The sequence below is a fragment of the Pelodiscus sinensis genome, chromosome 11, assembly GCF_049634645.1.
Source record: "Pelodiscus sinensis isolate JC-2024 chromosome 11, ASM4963464v1, whole genome shotgun sequence".
NCBI lineage: Eukaryota > Metazoa > Chordata > Testudines > Trionychidae > Pelodiscus > Pelodiscus sinensis.
In genome coordinates, this window is record NC_134721.1 from 14,806,540 (window position 1) to 14,826,721 (window position 20,182).

The 20,182-nt window shown below is 42.1% G+C and overlaps 1 protein-coding gene across 17 annotated transcripts in view; it reads left to right on the forward strand.

Annotated features, from left to right (window-relative positions):
• LOC102454172 (contactin-4) overlaps positions 1 to 20,182 on the forward strand; it is a 731,510-nt gene that overhangs the window by 587,061 nt on the left and 124,267 nt on the right. For all 17 annotated transcript variants that reach the window (XM_075938683.1, XM_075938679.1, XM_075938672.1 and 14 more), the window contains 2 exons: positions 15,883 to 16,019; positions 17,595 to 17,724. In XM_075938683.1, the coding sequence (XP_075794798.1) occupies positions 15,883 to 16,019; positions 17,595 to 17,724 (267 nt within the window). The remainder of the gene's footprint in view (positions 1 to 15,882; positions 16,020 to 17,594; positions 17,725 to 20,182) is intronic.

Here is a 20,182-nt window from a genome sequence, read left to right on the forward strand (position 1 = left end):
ACAGTGTTACTCTTTTAAACTGAGTTATCTGCCTCTATGAATAGTGAAAAAAAGAAAATGAAATTCAAATTGGCCTGCTTGCTGTAGATAATCCAGGCATACCTCGTTTCCGAAGCACCAAAAGTGGTTGACAAAGTTGTCAGGAAAGGCTGGCTTTTGTTGTATTTATTTATTCTTTTGTGGATTTTCCCCCCCTCCGCTGGCATATCAGTGACACCACAGTTGTTTGGCATTCTCATTACATCAGGAAAGGATAATTAAACATGAAAGATGTAGCCTTCCATCAATTTCTCTGCTTTGAGACACTAAAATATGTTATGTTGCTTTCCAAAGGCATGTATTCCCATTATCCAGCTGTCCTATTTTATTATTAGAAAATGTACCAAATTGATATAATTATAGTAAGTACTTATATTTCTCAACCAAAAGCACATGACAAACCCTTTGCTTTCCTTGTGTGTGTGTCCGGGGGGGGGGGGGGGGGGGGGGGGATTTTTTTTTTTTTTTTACTGTAAGATGCTATCATAACATACATGATACCATGTGTCTTATGTCTGTGATTAACTCTTAGGGTACGTCTAGACTACAGGCTTTTGTAGACAAAAGTTTTGTCGACAGATACTGTCGACAAAGCTTCTGTCAACAAAGAGCGTTTAGACTGCATCCAGTTCTGTCGACAAAGCAACCCGCTTTGTCGAAATGACAGTGTAGACGCAAAGGACAGTGCAAATGCAATAACTCCTTCTGTCGACAGAACTCTATCAACAAAAGGCGTTATTCCTCGTTGAATGAGGTTTACAGCTGTCGACAAAACTGCTGAGTTCTGTCGACATTATGTCGACAGAACTCAGTGGCAGTGTAGACGCAGGTATAGTTTTTTCGACAAAAGTCCACTTTTGTCGACAAGTCCCTGTAGTCTAGACACACCCTTAAATACTAGAAGCTTCAGGGGGCAGCCAAGTTAGTCTGTTACAGAAAAAAACAACAAATGGTCTGGTAGCACTTTATAGACTAACAAAACATGTAGATGGTATCATGAGCTTTCATGGGCACAGCCCACTTCTTCAGATGACTGGAGTTATGAGTAGGGGATATGAAAACTCGAAATAAATAGGAGAGGGGAAGGGGAGGGGAGAGAAAAAGAAAAAAGGAAGGCGTGTGTGAGACAGAGCATCATTAAGTATCTGGAGAATGGGTACTTAAACTAAAGCAGATAAAAATAAAAGTCAATAGATAGATTGCTAAGACAGGAAGGATACCACTCGGGGTATGTCTACACTACAAAGTTAGTTCGAACTAACAGACGTTAGTTCGAACTAACTTTCATAGGCACTACACTAGCGCTCCGTTAGTTCGAACTTAATTCGAACTAACGGAGCGCTTCGTTCGAACTAGGTAATCCTCATTCCACGAGGATTAAGCCTAGTTCGAACTTACTAGTTCGAATTAAGGGCTGTGTAGACCCTTAATTCGAACTAGTGGGAGGCTAGCCCTCTCCAGCTTGCCCTGGTGGCCACTCTGGCCAACACCAGGGAAACTCTACTGCCCCCCTCCCGGCCCCGGACCCCTTAAAGGGGCACGGGCTGGCTACGGTGCCCGTGCCAGGTGCAAGCCTGCCAGCACCCAGCCAGCAGACCCTGCACCTGGCACGGATTGAGCCACCCACCCGATGCCCCCCAGCCCTCCCCCTCTTCCCGGGACCAGGCTGGCAGCTCCCGGGAGCTTGCCCGGGACCGCAAGAGGCGGGCACCCGCCTGGGCTAGTGCGGACATCGTGGACCTTGTCCACGATCTCCGCACTAGGCACAGGAAAGTGGCCATCTAGGGCAGGAGAGCTGCCAGCCTGGCCACCCAGGAGCAGGCGTGCATGAAAATCAAGGGGGTCCACTGAGACCCCTGACCCCTGAGCTTACAATGGCCGTCCTGGGTCAGACCAAAGGTCCATCTAGCCCAGTAGCCTGTCTGCCAACAGCGGCCAACCCTAGGGACCCTGGAGGGGATGGACCAAAGACAGTGACCAAGCCATTTGTCTCGTGCCATCCCTCTCCAGCCTTCCACAAACCTTGGGCAGGGATACCACTCCTACCCCCTGGCTAATAGCACTCCATGGACCCAACCTTCATGACTTGATCTCACATCCCTTTAAACTCTGTTCTAGTTCTAGCCTTCACAGCCTCCTGCAGCAAGGAGTTCCACAGGTTGACTCTTTGCTTTGTGAAGAACAACTTTCTGTTACTAGTTTGAAGCCTGCTACCCATTCCTTTCCTTTGGTGTCCTCTAGTCCTTCTTTATGGGAACTAATGAAGAACTTTTCTGTATGCACCCTCTCCACCCAACTCCTGCTTTTGGAGACCTCTATCCTGTCCCCCCTCCGTCTCCTCTTTTCTAAGCTGAAAAGTCCCAGTCTCTTTAGCCTCTCTTCATATGGGACCTGTTCCCAACCCCTGATCATTGTAGTTGCCCTCCCCTCTCCCACCCTCTCTCTTCCCCTCTCCCACCTCCTTTTCCCAGTCTCCCCCAGTTTTGTTCAATAAAGACAGATTCAATTTTTGAACACAATTGTCCTTTATTTTGTACATCAAGAAAAGGGGCTAGGGAAGGGTAAGTGGAAGGAGGTGAGGGAGGAATGGGGTATGAGCCCCCGATGGGGAGGACTGGGCTGGCTCTGCGGGCTTCTGGGTGTGGAAGCTCTCCTGCAGCCCCCCAATTGCCCCCTCTCCCCAGATGGCAGCCTGCGGCAAGTGCAGCCGGGCTGATGGCCGAGTGCTGTGATGTGCCCAGTGTGGGTACTCAGGGCACTCCAAGCCAGGACTGCTTTGCAAGCGGGGCACCCCTGAGAACTGTCTGTCCGGGGTGGGGGTCGGGACCCTTTAAGCGCAGCCTTCGGCTAGCCCGAGACAGCATCTCCACGCTCTAAGTCCTCCTCTGATGCCCTGCCGGCACTGCTTCCGGCCATCCTTAAGCCTGGTTCAGGGTCCACTTAATGTGGACATGCTAGTTCGAATTAGCAAAACACTATTTCGAACTAGTTTTTAGTTCTAGACGCGTTAGTTCGAATTAGCTTAGTTCAAATTAACTAATTCGAACTAAGTTAGTTCGAATTAGCGCTGTAGTGTAGACGTACCCTCAGAGAGCTGTTAGCAGCTTCAGTTGTTATTAAGTAGGTAGAGTCCCCACCAGCCCATATCACAATTGAGTCCATTAGCATGTGAATTGAATTTGTGGATAAACTGTGATTCCAGTCCTTCCCTATGTATCTGACTTGTGGAGCTGATCTGTGACAAGACAGCCACCTGCAGGTCTGTTAAACTGTGGTTAGGCAAGCAGAAATGTTCACCAACAGGCTTCTGTATGTTCCCTTTACGTATGTCCGATTTGTGTCCATTGATTCTTTCCTGCAGAGACCGTCCAGTTTGTCCAATATATAGCAGTGGGGCACTGCTGGCATTTGATGGCATAGATCAAATTACTAGATGTGCAGTCAAATGACCCTTTGATTTTGTGACTTATGTTTGCTCCAGTGATGAATTCGTCAGTGCAGATATGTGGGCAGTGTTGACATCCTTTTTGGTTTCAGGGCTGGGTCCCTGGAGGCTTATGATGTGGTTGTGTGTCATGGTTATCAGAAAGAATACGTTTCAGGTTAGGGGGTTGTCTGTAAGCAGGAATAGGTTTTTCTCCTAAGGCCTCTGAGAGCAAGGGATCATTTTCCAAGATAGGGTTGTAGATTGTATATATGCATTGGAGGGGTCTGAGTTGTGGAATGTAGGTAACAACAAGAGGAGTTCTGTTATTTTCTCTTTTGGGTCTGTCTTGAAGTAGTTCATGTCTGGGTATTTTTTTTGGCTCTGTCCATTTGTTTTTTCACTTCCCCAGGTGGGTATTTAAGTTTTAGGAATGCTCTGTAAAGATCCTGTGAATACTAGTGAATAAAGTTCTCTTTTTTAGCCCTTATACAGGCAGTCCCCAGGTTACGTACAAGATAGGGACTGTAGGTTTGTTCTTAAGTTGAATTTGTATGTAAGTCGGAACTGGTACATATTGTAGGGGAAACTCTAGCCAAACATTTCTCCAGAGCTCAGTTTTATTCTCCCACACCTCACTTCCCTCAGTCCTTTATTCTCAAGCTGAGGTGTCTGCTGAGAAAAGCCGCTCCGCGTCTCCCTGGTCTGCTGAGGGTGGGTGCTAGCTTTGCGTCTCCCTGGTCTGCTGGGGGGAAGCAGCTAGTGCAGGGTTGCCTCACCCCGTTTGTAAGTAGGGATCTGATGTAAGTCGGATCCATGTAACCCGGGGACTGCCTGTATATTGCTTAGCCATACACAAGTTTAATAGTCACCGGTATGCTGTTCAGTATACCTGGCTTTGCAATCTGCTCTCTATTGAGCTGGAAAAAATGTGCTTTCCTAGCAAGATGCAGTTTGCACCTCTCTGGCTGAAGATTTGCAAATTCCCCCTGCAATGCAGTGCACCTTCACACTTGAACCTATTGCTACATCCAGGGCTCCCAGATGGTAGGAATGCATTATTGCCTTATCACTGGACTCGCTCCTGGGCTTCTAGCTATGGCTTTTTCATTGAACTGATTGAACTTGGAAGTGAGGGTCCTCAGAAGTCAGAGCAACATGTTTTGATCCAAAGTATTTTTGAAGTATTCATTTTAACTTGAACTCTATTTTTAATCTAACCACTCCTAAATTTTAAACTTGATAACCTTACATGAAGCAGAGATTTATCTCTTACGCGGAGTTGTAAATCCAACCTTTGTAGGGTTTTCCAAGGTGACTTTTTTGAGCTAATTCTAAGAGGAAGCTGCTTTTCTTCTCACAAAGCCAGCATCAAGATCATTTTTTATTTATTATTATTTATTATTTGGCATGGCTACTGGGAGCTATGCTCATGAACCGGATCACGTAAATTAAAAGGCAGTTTATCTCTCAAAGAGCTTATATCATAAGTATAAAACAGGAGACAGCAAGTGGACTCAAATGGTCTGAGAACACAAAAATAATGGTGATACCTTTTCGACTACTGTGGTTAAAAATGGGAAAATGGCCAAGTTACAATTAGGCTATAATTCTGCTGAAATCAGTGAGGCTGATTCTCTACTATCCTGTACCCATGGAAAGCAAAATGATACCACATCATAATATTTTATACTCACATTGCATTTTTTTAGTAGAACTGTAAAGATCTTGAGCTGAGCATAATTTTTTAGCTGAAACTGTTTTCAGCCAAAAAAAATGCTATTAATTGACACTAAAACATGCCCATGTTTGTGCCAGTTTTGACAAATAGTGTCAAAAAACAAAAAAAATCAATGTTTTGTTTTAACTTTTCTTAAATGAAATGTTTCACATTTTTGATACAAAATGATTTTTTGTTTTAGAATTTCCTTCTATATTATTTTTTAAAGTTAAAATCTGCTTGAAAATAAAATATTTTTCCATTTTTCTATTTACTAAAGATTTCAGTGTGAGGTTGAGCCAAAACATTTTTTTTTTAATTTTTAGAACATAAGCATGGCCATACTGGGTCAGACCAAAGATCCATCTAGCCCAGTATCCTGTCTTCCAATGCCAATGCTAGCTGTCGCAGAGGAAATGAACAGAACAGGTAATCATCATGTGATCCCTCTCCTGTCATTCATTTCCAGCCTCTGACAAACAGAGTCTAGGGACACCATTCCTATCCATCCTGGCTAATAGCTATTGATGGACCTAACCTCCATGAATTAATCTAGCTCCTTTTTAAACCCTGTTAAAGTCCTAGTCTTTACAACATCCTCTGGCAAAGGGTTCCACAAGATGACTCTGCACTGCATAAAGAAAAACTTCCTTTTGTTTGTTTTAAACCTGCTACCTATAGAATTTTTAATGTTTTGAATTTTTAAAATCAGTTGTTAGCACAGCTCTGTCAATGACAAAAGTCTTAAGTATATTGCACTAATGCTATTATCTTTGGTGGAGAAAGACAATAGTGCTGACTTTATATAATTGGACTTCCATAAGACCTCTGATTTGGTATTGCATGACACTTTGATTAAAATTAAAACCCCAAGAACAGTACAACATGAGCATGCTACACTTAAAGGGATTTAAAAACTTGTTAACTGAATCATCATTGGACAGTGTCTAGTTGGATCATGCTAGGAATGGTTCTTGGCCATATGCTGTTTTAGATTTTTATCAGTGACCTAGAAGACAACATAAACTCATTACAGAATTTTTGCAGATGACACAGATATTGGGGGTATGGTTAATAATCAATAAAACAGGTCACTGAGATGCAATATTTTGGATTGCCACAATGATTTGGATTGCCTGGTCAGTGGAGTATAATATGTATTTCAGTAGCCCAGAAAAACTATTCATAGAATCATCGGGCTGGAAATTGGCCTGGAGAGGTTAGCCCATCCAGTTCCCCATGCCGAGGCAGGAACAAGTAAATATATATTGTCCCTGATAGCAGTTTGTCTAACATGTTCTTAAAACTTTCTGATGACAAGGATTCCATTTCCATAACCAGCCTTAGTGACCTATTCCAGTACTGAACTGTCCTTGTAATTAGAACATTTTACCTAAATATCTTACTTAAATATCTATTGCTGCAGATTAAGCCGAAAGTATTTCTTGTGCTATGGTCAGTGGACATGGAGAATAATCCCCATGTGTTTGATACGACACTCCTATTAATACATGGCAGTTTGATATTTCTCATTTTTGCAGCTGCATTACATTGTTGGCTCATATTCAAGTTGTGATCCACTATAATCCCCAGATCTTTTTCTGAAGTACTCCCATTAGCGAATTATTATCCATTTTGTATTTCTGACCAATTCTCAATGTTATCAAGGTCATTTTTTAATTCTAATCCTGTCCTTCAAAACACATGTTATCCCTCCTGCTTGGTGCCATCCACATATTTTGTGAGCATAACCTTTATTTTGTTACCCAGGTTATTAATGAATATATTAAATAATACAGCACCATGAGGGAACCCACTAAATACAACCTCCTAGTTTGGCAGTGAGCTATTGTTGGATTGTGAGGGACCCGAGGCAGGGTGGTGACTGCCCTTTATTACCTTTATCCTAGAATCATAGAATCCATAGATCATCCTTGAGAGATCATCAAGTCCAGTCCCCTGCCCTCACGGCAGGACCAACCACCATCTAGATCATCTCTGATAGATGTCTGTCTATCCTGCTCTTAAATATCTCCAAGGATGGAGATTCTACAATCTCCCTAGGCAATTTATTCCAGTATTTAAAATGACAGTTCGGAAATTTTTCCTACTGTCCAACCTAAACCTCCCTTGCTGCAGTTTAAGACCATTGCTTCTTGTCCTATCATCAGAGGCCAAGGAGGACAATTTTCCCTCTCCTTTCTGTGACACCCTTTTAGATACCTGAAAACTCCTATCATGTCCCCTCTCAGTCTTCTCTTTTCCAAACTTCTCTTTCCCAAATCCTTCAGCCTTGCCTCATAGCTTGTGTTTTCTAGAGCTTCCGTGTTTCATTTTTGTTGCTCTTCTCTGGACCTTCTCCAATTTCTCCACATCTTTCTTGAAATGTGGTACCCAGAACTGGGTACTATACTCCAATTGAGGCCTAATCGGTGCAGAGCAGAGCAGAAGAATGACTTTTCATGTCTTGCTCACATCACTTCTGTTAATTCATCCCAGAATCATTATGCCCTCATATGGGAGCACTGGGAGGCTTGGGGGATGTATGTGACTCAGCTCTTATGAGCATAAAATGTATGCACTCCTACAATGGAGTCCACCTTGATGATATCATGAACAAACCTTGTTAGATAGGAAACTGTTTTTAAAGATTTTCTCAAAGAACTGGCACATGAAAGCCATGATTCTACAAACACTTACGCATATCCGTAAGCCCATGTATAGCCCCATTAGCTTCAATAAGAATAAAGTTAATTTAAATCCTTGCAAGCTGTGGGCTGAATGTGCAAGACAGATAAAGGAAGTATTAGGTCATGTTTACATTTGAGACCTCACAGCTGTGCCATTGCCCCCCAACTTGCTCCACCTTTGGAAGATCTCCCATGTTAGCTACTCTCCTGTTGACATAATTAAATCATCACCAATGAGTGAAAAAAGTGTCTCCCGCTGACTCAGTGCTGTCCACACCAGTGCTTCTGTAGGCATAACATATGTCACTCAAAGAGGTCTTTTTTCACACCCTGGGGGACATAAGTTATACCAACAAAAGTGCTAGTGTAGATGTGGCCTTACCATTCTAGTTATACAGATGGGGACTGGAAGAACAGAAAGATTAATTGACTTGCCCGGTGTTCAGAAAGTTGGTAGTAAAAATGGGAATTGACCCCAGATCTCCTAAGTGCCAGTATAGTCCCTTAATCCCAAGACCACCCTTCCTTTCGGAGTTCCTTAACACTGCTGCCAAACTTGCTGGTGTAGTGCAGGTCTGAATTTTGGAAACTTTAAAAAGAACACATAAAGTATTCAAATGACTAAACAAATTAGGGTACTACTAAGAAGTAATAATGGAAAAGTTCCAATAGATAATACTTTCTATAATCTCATTTATTTCTATGTAGTATCTATTTCTATAGTACATGAGCACACCAAACAAATCTTTAAACAAGAAAACCTGATGAGGCTGAAGAAACATTCAAAGAGCTGCTTAGTTTATATCTCCCTTGAGATAATGTTCCATACAGAGCACTTCACTGTTGAAAAGGATGGGGGGAAACATTAAGGTAGTAGGCATTATGATTTCTAAAAATGGCAGGATAGAGAAAGTACAACAGTCTTTTGTCATGAATTGTATCGATTTACAACATTTGGTAATAAAAACTTAATTGGAATGGCCCTTTATTCAGAGTCAATGGCCTTCCAATTCAGTCTCTAATCCTGCAAAAAAAAATGTTAGTCCTTATCTTTACATACATGAGCAGTCCTGTGCTACTGTAATCAGGCCCCATTTTCATTTATGCTAAAGCAGTGTTTCCTAAACTTTTTAAAACTGAGGAACTCCGAACAATTTTTTTTTTAATGGGAAACAGCAAGGATTTTTCTGTTGAGCAAAAAAACCCCCCACATGTGACCAGGCCCCAGGGAAAATTTGTCGAGCAAAACAAAAAAAACCCACCAAACCAGGAAGGAGAGTAAAGGAGGGTCTTGAGGCAGGGTGTCTGGCCAGGAGAGAGGGTAGAGAAGGGAACTCGGGGCAAGGAGGGTGCAGGAGGGGACTTGGGGCAGGGTGTCAGAGCAAAGTCAGAGAATGTGGGGTCTTGGCACGGGGAGGGGTGTGAGGGGGGGTTGGGTGAGGGGTCTGGGCATGAGGGGGGATGTTTACCTGGCTTGGCACCCTGCTGCAGCAGGGAAAGCCTCCGGGGAGCATGATCTTGTTCCTCGGGGTGGTGAGGGGAGAGCTCAGTTCCCACCCATGCAGCAGGGAACCAAGCGTAGCTGCAGCACCAGGCCAGGCTTCCCACTGGCAAGGTGGGGGGAGGAAGAATAGAAACCCTGACTGTCCCCTCCAGATTAAACTCTGCCACTTCCCCAGCAGGGGGCATGCAGAGCCCAAGTGCACCCCGAGGGAGGGGGGGCAGCAGAGCCTGAGCCGGGTTCCCCACAGGGAGCAGTTTTAAAATGCCGAGGTCCAGGAGCGGCTCCTCCGCTCCGGCCACCCCTCCCCCACCCAGCAGCAGTGACCGCTGTAAAAGCTGCCGCCTGCACACGTGAAGGAGGAGGAGGCTGCGCAGCAGCGGAGGCCCCGTCGGACAGGGGCTGTCCTGTGGGCTGAGGGGGAAAGAGGGTAGCTGCAGCGGGAGCTGTCTACGGGCTCTGCAGGGGGTGTGGGAGCAGAATTTTTTCAGTTTTCTCCACGACACACTGGAGTACCACGGAACACAGTTTAAGAAACGCTGTGCTAAAGCTTCTTTATCACATTCTGGAAACGTAAAGCAACCTGAAATGTAAATGATACCGGATTCCAGATCTCTTCTGCGCTGCCAGATAGGTGCAGAGGGGTTCTGGTGTATCAAGCACAGTAAGGCTTTGTAGAGCTGGGCTTGAAATCATAGGCTATTGTTTTCAGTTCAAAATGACCAGCGGTGAAAGAACAGTACTGTTAGGCTAAAATACAAGAATATCAATTTGATATTTAGTATAGTTCATTACAGGTTGGACCTCCCTTGTCCAACACCCCTGACCTGTCCTGAATGAGGGAATTTGCCAGATCAGGAGAAGTCCCCTATCACTGGCCTCCTAGGACATTCCTCCTCCCAGCAGCTGTCTTCGCTCCAGCCTGCCACTGAGCTCCAGCCTGCAGAGCTTGGACCTGGGCTCCGACCCATTGGGGCTCCCCAAGGATGGAGCTCCCCAGCTGCTGCAGCTCCGCTTCTGCCCCACACGACTGGGAATCCCCACAGATGGGGCTTGCCAGCTGCCCAGCTATTGCTGCTCTCCGATGAGGATCCCGGGGAATGGGGCTTGTCGGCTGCCCCACTTCTGCTGGCTGCCCCATTACTGTCCCACTTAGCCAGGGCTCCCAAGTGAGTGCGCTTGCTGGTTTCACTGGCCAGGACTCCCTTGGGTGGGGCTCCTAGCCAGTTCGTACTCCTGGGCACTGGGGCTTTCTGGTCCAGCAACATCTGTGGTCCTACTGGACCACAGATGTTGCTGGATGAGGGATCCTAGATTTCAGAGGTTCAACCTGTATTGAAAAACAAGATTTGGAATGATGATCATACGACCTTCCAACTTCCCTCAGTCTTTTGCATTATATGCAGTCAGATGTATCAGTGAATGCACAGCAAAAACTTCAAGCACTGGGGCCCTCTGCTTCCCTTTATAAAAATACATGGAATCTGGAATACATGGGTGATGGTTCACCCTTCCCCCCTTGCTTTATGAAATGGATTTATGGAAAGAAAGATACATAACTCAAAGGGCTGGCTGGACACACTCGAGGAGGGTGAACCAGAGACCCCAGGTGAGGGACAGCTCTGGTTTGGGAAAAGAAACAGTTTTAGGGTGAGTTTACAATAAATTTGTGCTGAGAATTTTAGAGTTAGAATTAGCTAAGCCTTTTTGTTGCTTTTGATTTGTAATCTACTTTGCTCTGCCTGTTCTCGCTTAAATCCTACTGCCTGTACTTAATAAAATCACTTTTATTTTCTATTAAGCCCAGTGTAAATAGTTATTACCTGGGAGAGCAATCAGTGTGTGCATTACCCCTTTCATGGCTAAAGGGGGCTTGCCCAAATAATTCATTTGAGGGTTTTGATCCCATTTGGGGAGTGGTATCCCAGGAAGCTGGGCCCAAAATAGCACTCTCCTTGGACCTGAAGAGGTTCAGTATCTGTACTGCTTCTCAGAGAGGGAGAAGAGATTTTGGCTCAGGACCTTGGCTGAGAAGCTCCAAGGAGCAGGAAGGTGGGTGGCAGTGGTCATGTGAGCACTCCAGAAGGCACCCCCAAGAAGTCTTCTCTGACCTCACCCCATCACAATATGACTGTCATTACAAAAGGAAAAAAGAAAAAAAGAGAAAGTATGTAATTGTACAAAATATTTAATGAAACAGGAAATAGGCTGGTATAACTAGGATACACTATGTCAAATGAGATGCACTATAGAAAAATATAGGTTGAACCTCTCTAGTCTGGAAATATCTGGTCTGACATGATTTCAGTTAGCTAGATGTCCACTTATCATGGATATGGCCAAGTTTCCCATGGTTCTGTTTCTACAAAACGAGGGGAGGAGAGGGAGCAGAGCCATCTGGGGAGACACTTGGCGACCCTTTTGAAATGTAATGGCGACCCATATTTGGATCCTGACCCATAAGTTGGGAAACCCTGATCTAGACAGTGCTTGGCCTTGCTGTGAGGGCAGGTGACTGGACTCAATGACCTCTCGAGGTGCATTAGAAAGACCAATTTAAATAGTATGTTTTGTTAATTCTTTAAGTTCTTCCTCTCCTACTTCTGCTATATTATGATATTGGCCAAAGGATTTTGCGCGTGCTGTACAAACAGAGAAGAGACAGTCCCATGCCTAAATGAGTTACTTTCTCCAGAAGCAAACAGATGAAAGCTAGGTGTTGAGGATACAGCAATCAAGCAAATGAACCTGCTGAAGTTGCTTTTTTAGGGAAGATAGAGAAAAGGAAACAGCTTGTTACCTGCCTCCACTTGGTCACCACAAATGTTAACAGATTAAGGATGTTTGAATTCACGAGACTATTTTCTTCTTTGTCCCAGTCTAATATGTGTGCTTAAATGTTACTAATAGGATACAAACATCATCTATTATGTAAATGCTTTAGAATAAAAAAATGGTTGAATTATTTTGTTCAGCAGTTTTGGTTAGTACTTACATTTGGCTCTCTGGTCCGATTCCCAGGTTACTTTCAGTCTCTCCATAAAGGATAGCTATAAGAATAGGCAATCTTCTAGGCCTTCAACAGAATATCTGCGGTTAATGATGAATTGCACAGCTTGTCCCAGACCTTCTGCTGCTATAAATTGGCTTAGCTCCACTGAAGTCTATTATACATCAATTGTGAATCTAACAATATGTGTATTAATTGCTCTTTTGCTTCAGACACATCTTTGCTAGTCTTATCCAGTCAACCATTTTTTTTGTATTTTTCCTGCTTTTTTTTCCTTTCTCTCATAAATGTGGCATATGCCAATTTCTTGTGATGTTAATATTATTAATAAATTAGCCTCCATGCTACTTCCATGATTTCAGGAGTTCTTCAGGGGACTGAAGAAGCTCTACCAACAAAGAAGCAGCTTTTTCAGTGTAGCTTCCCTTAAACTGGCAGCTTGCTGCCATGTCAATCACAAATCATACTTCATCGCACCCCTGACCTACATAGTTATGATGTCAAAAGTTTGTAGGACACACTTGGCCTAGTGCCCTTATTCTGGTTTTTTAATTAGTCTGCTTGAAGTTTTGTATCAATTTACTGCTCCTTTATATGATCCCCAATGGGAGACATCAACATTTCATTATATTATGTCAGCTGGTGTTGGTGGCTCAAACACACCTACTTCATGAACTACCTCCTTGTATTACTTACAACTAAGTTAGGAGGATGTCTTGCATTCTCTAGAACAAATGCTTCTATAGAGAGTTTGACCTAATTAGGAATGTCTCCCAAAGAGAAGCACAGAACTGCATTCCTCTGAAACAATAGGCCCTGCTGTTGTCACTGAGATTTATTGTTGACCTACTAAGCTTTCACTGTAGCTGTCTACATCATAAATAGCTTTAGGATAAAAAGCTTAACAAGTTCACATAACTAGAATGGATGAACACGGATGATATGGTTCAAGTCTATGGCTCACAGGTGCTGCACAAAGGATGGAAATGAATAGCTTCACTTGCTACTTGGATCATTTCCAGCATCAGAAGTTTGAGTCTCGATGCAAGTACTTGCATTAGGATGTATGATTTTGTACCCTGAACAAAATAAAGGCTGGAGCATTTTAAAAGAAGGGGTCTGATTACTCCTTCCAGTTCATGAACACAGGCTCAGTCCTTTAGTCCGGGACTGGACAGGCAAAAAGCTGCCCTTTGCCTGGGTGAAATCTTACCTTATTCAAAAAGTGTAAGATTAATAGCTACAAAAGGAAAAATTTAGCAAGATTTAAAATGTCACCTATTATAGAATGAGCTTTTATCATTCACTGGAGACATTTATAAGTGCCATTCCAACATAAGTAATAATACCATATAGCGCACTGTGCAGATTATGTAGATTTTCTTCATCTAAGAGGTGCTTTTGATTACTTTGTCCATTTTTTAAAAAGAGCAACTAACTTAGGTTAGCAGCTGTGAAATGAAGAAAAGAAAAAGGAGGATTTATAGAGCACCTTTCGTAACGACAAGTATCCTAAGGCTTTCTGCAAAGTTATGAGGTAGATGCTAATAGTAACCATGTAGACAAATTGTGAACTGTAACTTGGAAATAGCATTGATTCTTGGCACTTGTTGCATCGAGAGGAGGAAAACTTAAAAGTTGAAGTAAGTAAAGCCAGTACTTTAAAAACTACTATATTAAGGTCCTTATCCTCTGAACCTTATTGATGTGAGATGCCTTTTTCTACATGTGTATCCCTTATTCACATGAGTAGCTGGAATTCATGACCTCATGTCTTATTCAATACAGTGCGGGACAGTTGCCACCAATCTTACTATGTTTCACAGCCTTCCCATTTTATATCTCTTGAGATACAAGCCTAAAGTAATACAGCAGGGAAGTTGTCCACCTCTCCATTTGTCATTGTGAGGTCTATTTAATTTCTACAGTCACATCATTTCACCATATTAAGTTTGCTTTTCTGCTTTTCTAAGTTCCATTGAGTATTTCTGTGGTGTATTTAAGATTCTATGCAAATTTCTGTTAATTTTTTGCATTAGTTTGTTGTTTACAGATGCAGCGGAATGGGAAATATTCAATGTAGCTCATGTAGAATTAGGTACATGTGGATCATGAACAACAATGCCAGTTAAGACTTATTCCCCAGACAGAACATTAAAAAAGTATCCCAACTCTTTGAGATTTCTTAGGTATATCAGCAGGAACATATAATGACAGATATGGCAGTATTTAAAGTATAGTGAGGTCAACTTTCCATTCAACTTCACATTTGGTGGTTGTTACAAAGTTTGATTTTTTTTTTACCTATTCTTTCAAAATTTTCTCTGATCCCTCATCTCAGTCTAAAAGGGATTTATAAAGCTGTTGGCTTTGTTTGAGAAATTTTAATTATTTTATCTGATTATAGAAGGAAGGTATTAAAAAGTATTATCCAGGTTCTGAGAGACCTCTGCTGGTAATATTTTTTTAAAAAAAATCCTTTCAGGTGTGTGTTTGTTATTTTAAAATAGGACAAATCTACCTTTAAGATAAACCTGAAACACAACTAATTTTAGTACACCCTGAAACTCCAAATGAGTTTTTTTGAAACATTCACTGGAGTTTTGTGCAGTACGCTCGAGGCAAATCCATGCCAATGTGAATTTGTTTAGGATAACATGAACTGAGTGGTTTTTCCAGGTTTCCAGCAAAACTTGAGAGTTACAGCTCTAGAAATTATTCTCTCAGTTTTGAGTATGAATAATCTCAGCGTGTGAAAACCTACCTGACACAAAACTTTAAAAAGTTATACAGATACCTACAAACAACAAATGACAGTTTTCACATGATATCTCTTTAGAAGTTTAAGTATGTGAAGCCAGTACTCTAAAAGCTACTGTATTAAGGTCCTTATCCTCTGAACCCTTATTGACGTGAGATACCTTTTTCTAAATGTGTATCCTTTATTCACATGTGTAGTCCAGGTTTTGCAGGATCAGACCCTGATAGGCCAAGATGGTGTTAAGAGCTGAAATTAGATCTGAATACAAACTATCCAAAATGTGAGTTTAGGCCCATTACAGAGAAATAAATGAATACAGTGCTTGAATCTGGATGTTAACACTCCCAAATCTTAAAGCTTTGGATTGAAAGCCCAGTTCTATTGAGCTATTTAGGCCCAGTTCATGAAAATATTCTTATTCAGGAAAGTTTTAACTTCAAGCACCATTTATTTTAATGTCATTACTCATGTACTGAAGTATTTCATTTCTGAAGATGCAATTTTTTGTTAAAACGTATTAAAAATAAAATTTTAGAAACTAGGTTATGATCCTGTTCCCATTGTCTTCAAAAGCAGAATTGGACTCCTTGGGGGGGGGGGAATCTCCACAAAGAATCCAGTGGTATAAAACATATGATTTTTTTTTTTCAAGAAAAATATTCAGGAGTTGCTGGCATCTGGAAAATAGACTCTTGTTTACAAACATGTGGGTTCATTCATTACTTTCTGCATTCCAGCACCACCCAACTGGATTCAGAAAATAAGTGATGCTCACCTAGCTATAGAGGAAAGCATCTTTTGGGAATGTAAAGCAAATGGAAGACCGAAGCCTTCATACAGCTGGCTAAAGGATGGCGAATCACTGATGCCTCAGGTAAGATTATTGCTGAAATCTGTGCCCTTGTTCTTTGGATGCAATGGTGGTTTGCAGAATGTTCTATAAAGATTCTGCTGATTTGGCAGCTTTTTAAGGACTGCATAGTTCACTGCCTTTAAATAGAAGTGCAAACTGTGATGGCACCTTAAAATTCAAGTCATAGCATCTTTTCTATCCTCTTGGGTGAGTGCCATTGCATGACATTGAGTTCCTGTATTACAAAAAAATAGTCCATTGCTTTCTGTAGGTGGATAAGGAAGGCTTCAGGACAAGTTTCTAAGAGATTTGTATTAGAGCAAACAGGGTGCATGAAACAACCATATTCATAACTTTCTGTAGCTCTTTGAAATGAGTGATTCATAATGCTATTGTGCTGGTTGAGAGGCCCCAGTAAAATCAGGCAAATGGTTGAATGGTACCATGTGGCTTTCCTATATAATGTTGTTTTCATTTGATAGTTTTCAGATGAACTTCAGATGTTAATGAAACTTTGGCATTTCCAAGAGTCTCTGAGCAATAAACCAAATTCCCCTTGTTCAGATTTGCTCCTGTACAGGCAGCTAGAGACCTGGGTTATCTTTAGCTGTGCCTGAAAAAAATGCCTACAGATTAGAAGTGGGGGGATTAAGCTCGCTTACCGCCCACACCCCCAACTCTTTCTCTCATTAGAGGGCAACTTTGAATCCCATGATTATCTCAATTATACAGCATAACTAAAGCAAATTATGAAAGCGTTATCAGTGCAGCCTTCATTTTTCTCCCTCTACTTAATGTGAAGAACATAGTTGCCTAGATTTGATCAAACCCTAATAAAGATTGCACAAACATTAAATTGCCACCCTGCAGCCAACTAGAAAGCAAATAGCTCTTTATAGTACTTATTTTTTAAAAAAATGGTAGAACTCCCAGGAGGAGGGAACATTTTGCTGTACTTATTAAAATTGATAACATGAGTTCCATATCCTTAGGCTGACAAATGATACCATGGTCTTTTGTTCCACACGCTAATTTTACTTCATGCTGGTCACTAGCAGATGGTCTTGTTCTTAAATCACGTTAGTGGCAGAAATAAAGTAAAGGATCATTAAATTATTAACATCTACATTTTTCCCTGGTAAACTGCAGCTGATTTTAAATGTTTCTTTCTGCAACACCTAAAATGATTATTATTCCTATTACACTTCAGAGGGATACACGCTAATAACTCAACTGTTTTAAATGCTCTCAAGAATGTATTTGACCATCATGATACACTACCTTAAAACAGAAGTGCATTTTTAGATTCCAGTTAATCTCTTTGAAAGGGATATTAATCTGAATGGTTTAGGTATTAAATCAATGAGAACTCAAGGGAGAGTCCTCCAATTTAAATTGCATTTACCAACTACGATATTGGTTTTTCCATTTAACGTCGAACCTGATATAAATTTAGTTGACAGACAAATAGATTGTAGCATGTAAATTGTTCATATTTCTTTTTTTTCTTGTCCCCTGTGATATAATATATGACCCAGCTGCTGTAACATATAAATTCTAAGGTGGGCTTTCCTTATTTATTTTGCTGTTCTACAGGACAGAATTCAGATAGAACACGGAGCACTTACAATAACAAATGTGAATCTGTCAGATGCAGGCATGTATCAGTGTGTAGCGGAAAACAGGCACGGAGTCATTTTTACCAGTGCGGAGTTGAGTGTAATTGGTGAGTTTGCTTTCCTAAAAACTGAACATTTCTTGTAACTTATACCGGTTTTACTAAGCTTAAATGTTTCAGCCAAGAATACATCAGTATTTCTCTGATGCCAAGGAAACGATTGTAATAAAAACTGAGGCAGAAAGAGGTACATGGAATAAAGAATTTCCACATCACTCCATCTTGTTATTAATACAGGTACCTGAGCATGAAAAGTTGGTGGCATACCACACATCTCTTGGTGTTTAGAAGCTCCTATATCAGACTTTTAATAAAGCATTGGGAACCAGTGATAGTGCAGTTGGGACCTGATCCAAAACATGTTGAACTCAGTAAATCTGTCTATGGAATACAGAGCTGGAATTGAATCCTCTGTAGGAAATATTACAAAACTTTTCTCTTTGACTTGCCTTTTCACCCTACGAACGGCACTCACAACACCAGCACCCTCTTCCACTCCTAAATGCCTAGAAGACTTGTACTCTAAAAGAGTTTTGACCTCACAAAAAGGGAGGTGCCAGAGACTCCCTGCTGTTCAAAGGGACTTCATTATTGCTCATGACTTGACGTGGAAAGCAGTATAAAACCCCAAGGCAAAAAGAGTTTGACTTCTGGGGTCATGCCCATGTTATAGATCCATATTAGTGAGTATAATGACAGCTGTAAATTATAATAATATTGCTGTTCTTCCTATCTATCTGCTTACAGTGAACTTGTTCAATGGCTATATTACAAGAGGGTTCCACTGTATGCATTTTTCTTTTGCAGCTGTCTACTCTGAGTATGTGCTGAGCAGCTCATTTGTCAAGTGTGTGTCAATCAATACATGGGATTTAAAAAGTGTTATGCACTCTGAGGCCCATTCTTCAAGTAAACACATGGGCCAGATCTATTGGCCTCGGTTACACTGGAGTATGTTAAGAGTGACTCACTGAAGTGAAGTTACACCTGGTAAAATTGGCGTAAGCAAGAGGAAAATCAGGGTCAATTTGTATAGCAGTAGACCAGTGGCTTTCAAACTATAGGTTATGACCCCATACTGGGTCATGAAATGTCAGGCACTGGGTCTTGTTGCTGCAGGGGGATCTGGTGACTAGCAGTTGGCTAAGGCAGCTACCTGCCTGTCCTGCCACCGCAGACTGCACTGTGCCCTGGAAGCGGCCGGCAGCAGGCCCGGGTCCTAGGTGGGGGAGGAGAGTGTGCACAGGGTTCTGCGTACTGCCTCTGCCCCGAGCATTAGCTCCGCACTCCCATTGGCTGGGAACCTGTTGCTGGCTGCTTCTGGGTGCAACATAGTCTGCAATGCCAGGAGGGGCAGGAAGCTTGCTTTAGCATCCCCTCTGCACTGCTGACTGGGAGTTGTTCAAGGTAAGCCCCTCCTGCCCCAGCCTGATCTCCTCCCCTCCAAGTCAGAGCCCACTCCTACACCCCATACCTCTTATTCTCAGCCTCACTCTGGAACCCACACTCTAGTCAAATTATATTGGGTCATGAGCATCAACAATTTTTTTCAACTGGACCATGAGGAAAAAAGTTTGAAAGCCACGGAACTAGAGCAAGTTCAGAATGTAGAGAAGAGCTGTTCCTTGTATATTATACAGTCCCATTTAACCAGGTGCGGTTGGCTATCCCTTCGTGCCTTAAAAGACTTTCAAATAACAGAAGCCAACTAGCCTGTTTTACAAGGATCCATGAACTGAGCCTCACCCCATCACTTTGAAGTGAAATCTTATCTCCTTATCTGCAAAAGGGAAAGCGGATGAGACTCAGGAGTAGCTCCATAGTATTTCTTGGCAGCATAAAACTGATATGAGATCAGAATCTTTCCTAAAGGGACTTCCAGGAGGTGTATGTCAGAGTCAGGGATAGAACTCATGTCTCCAGATTCCTTGTTCTGTACTGAACTAGAAAGCTGCCTTTCCTTCCTTCAGTTTAAGCTTGAGAGTAGCTAATTTGCTCACTGACATTGCTGGGAAAGTCCTTCCATCAGAGAGAAAATAGGGGACCAATAAAGAGGTCAGATTGCAAGCAGAATTTCAAAGGTGAAACTAGAATTTCTTATTAAATGATATAGTTTAAGGAGTTTTTAAAAAGAAGGTTCATACTACTGTTTGATTTGCTTTGTCCTTAAGAACAAGGCATGAGGTGTGTTCTGCACATCACATTTCAATGTAGGGCATCCTTTTATCAACCTGAGAGATGCCTACATAGAAGGAAAAAAAACCTATTTTCATCCTGAAGATTGTCACTGTTGCTGCTCAAGGAAAGTACAATCATGTTCAACAAATTAGGCTTCACAGAGATAAGATTTATTAGGTATGTTGCCTACTGTATAAAAGAAATCCAGATAAAGCCACTGATGCTTTTCCAGTCTGTTCAGCACTGTTACACAAATGAGCCTTGGAAGGTAGGCAGAACCTAGCATGAGCTCAAGTCCCAGATTCCTCTCTGCATACAGGCTCCACTT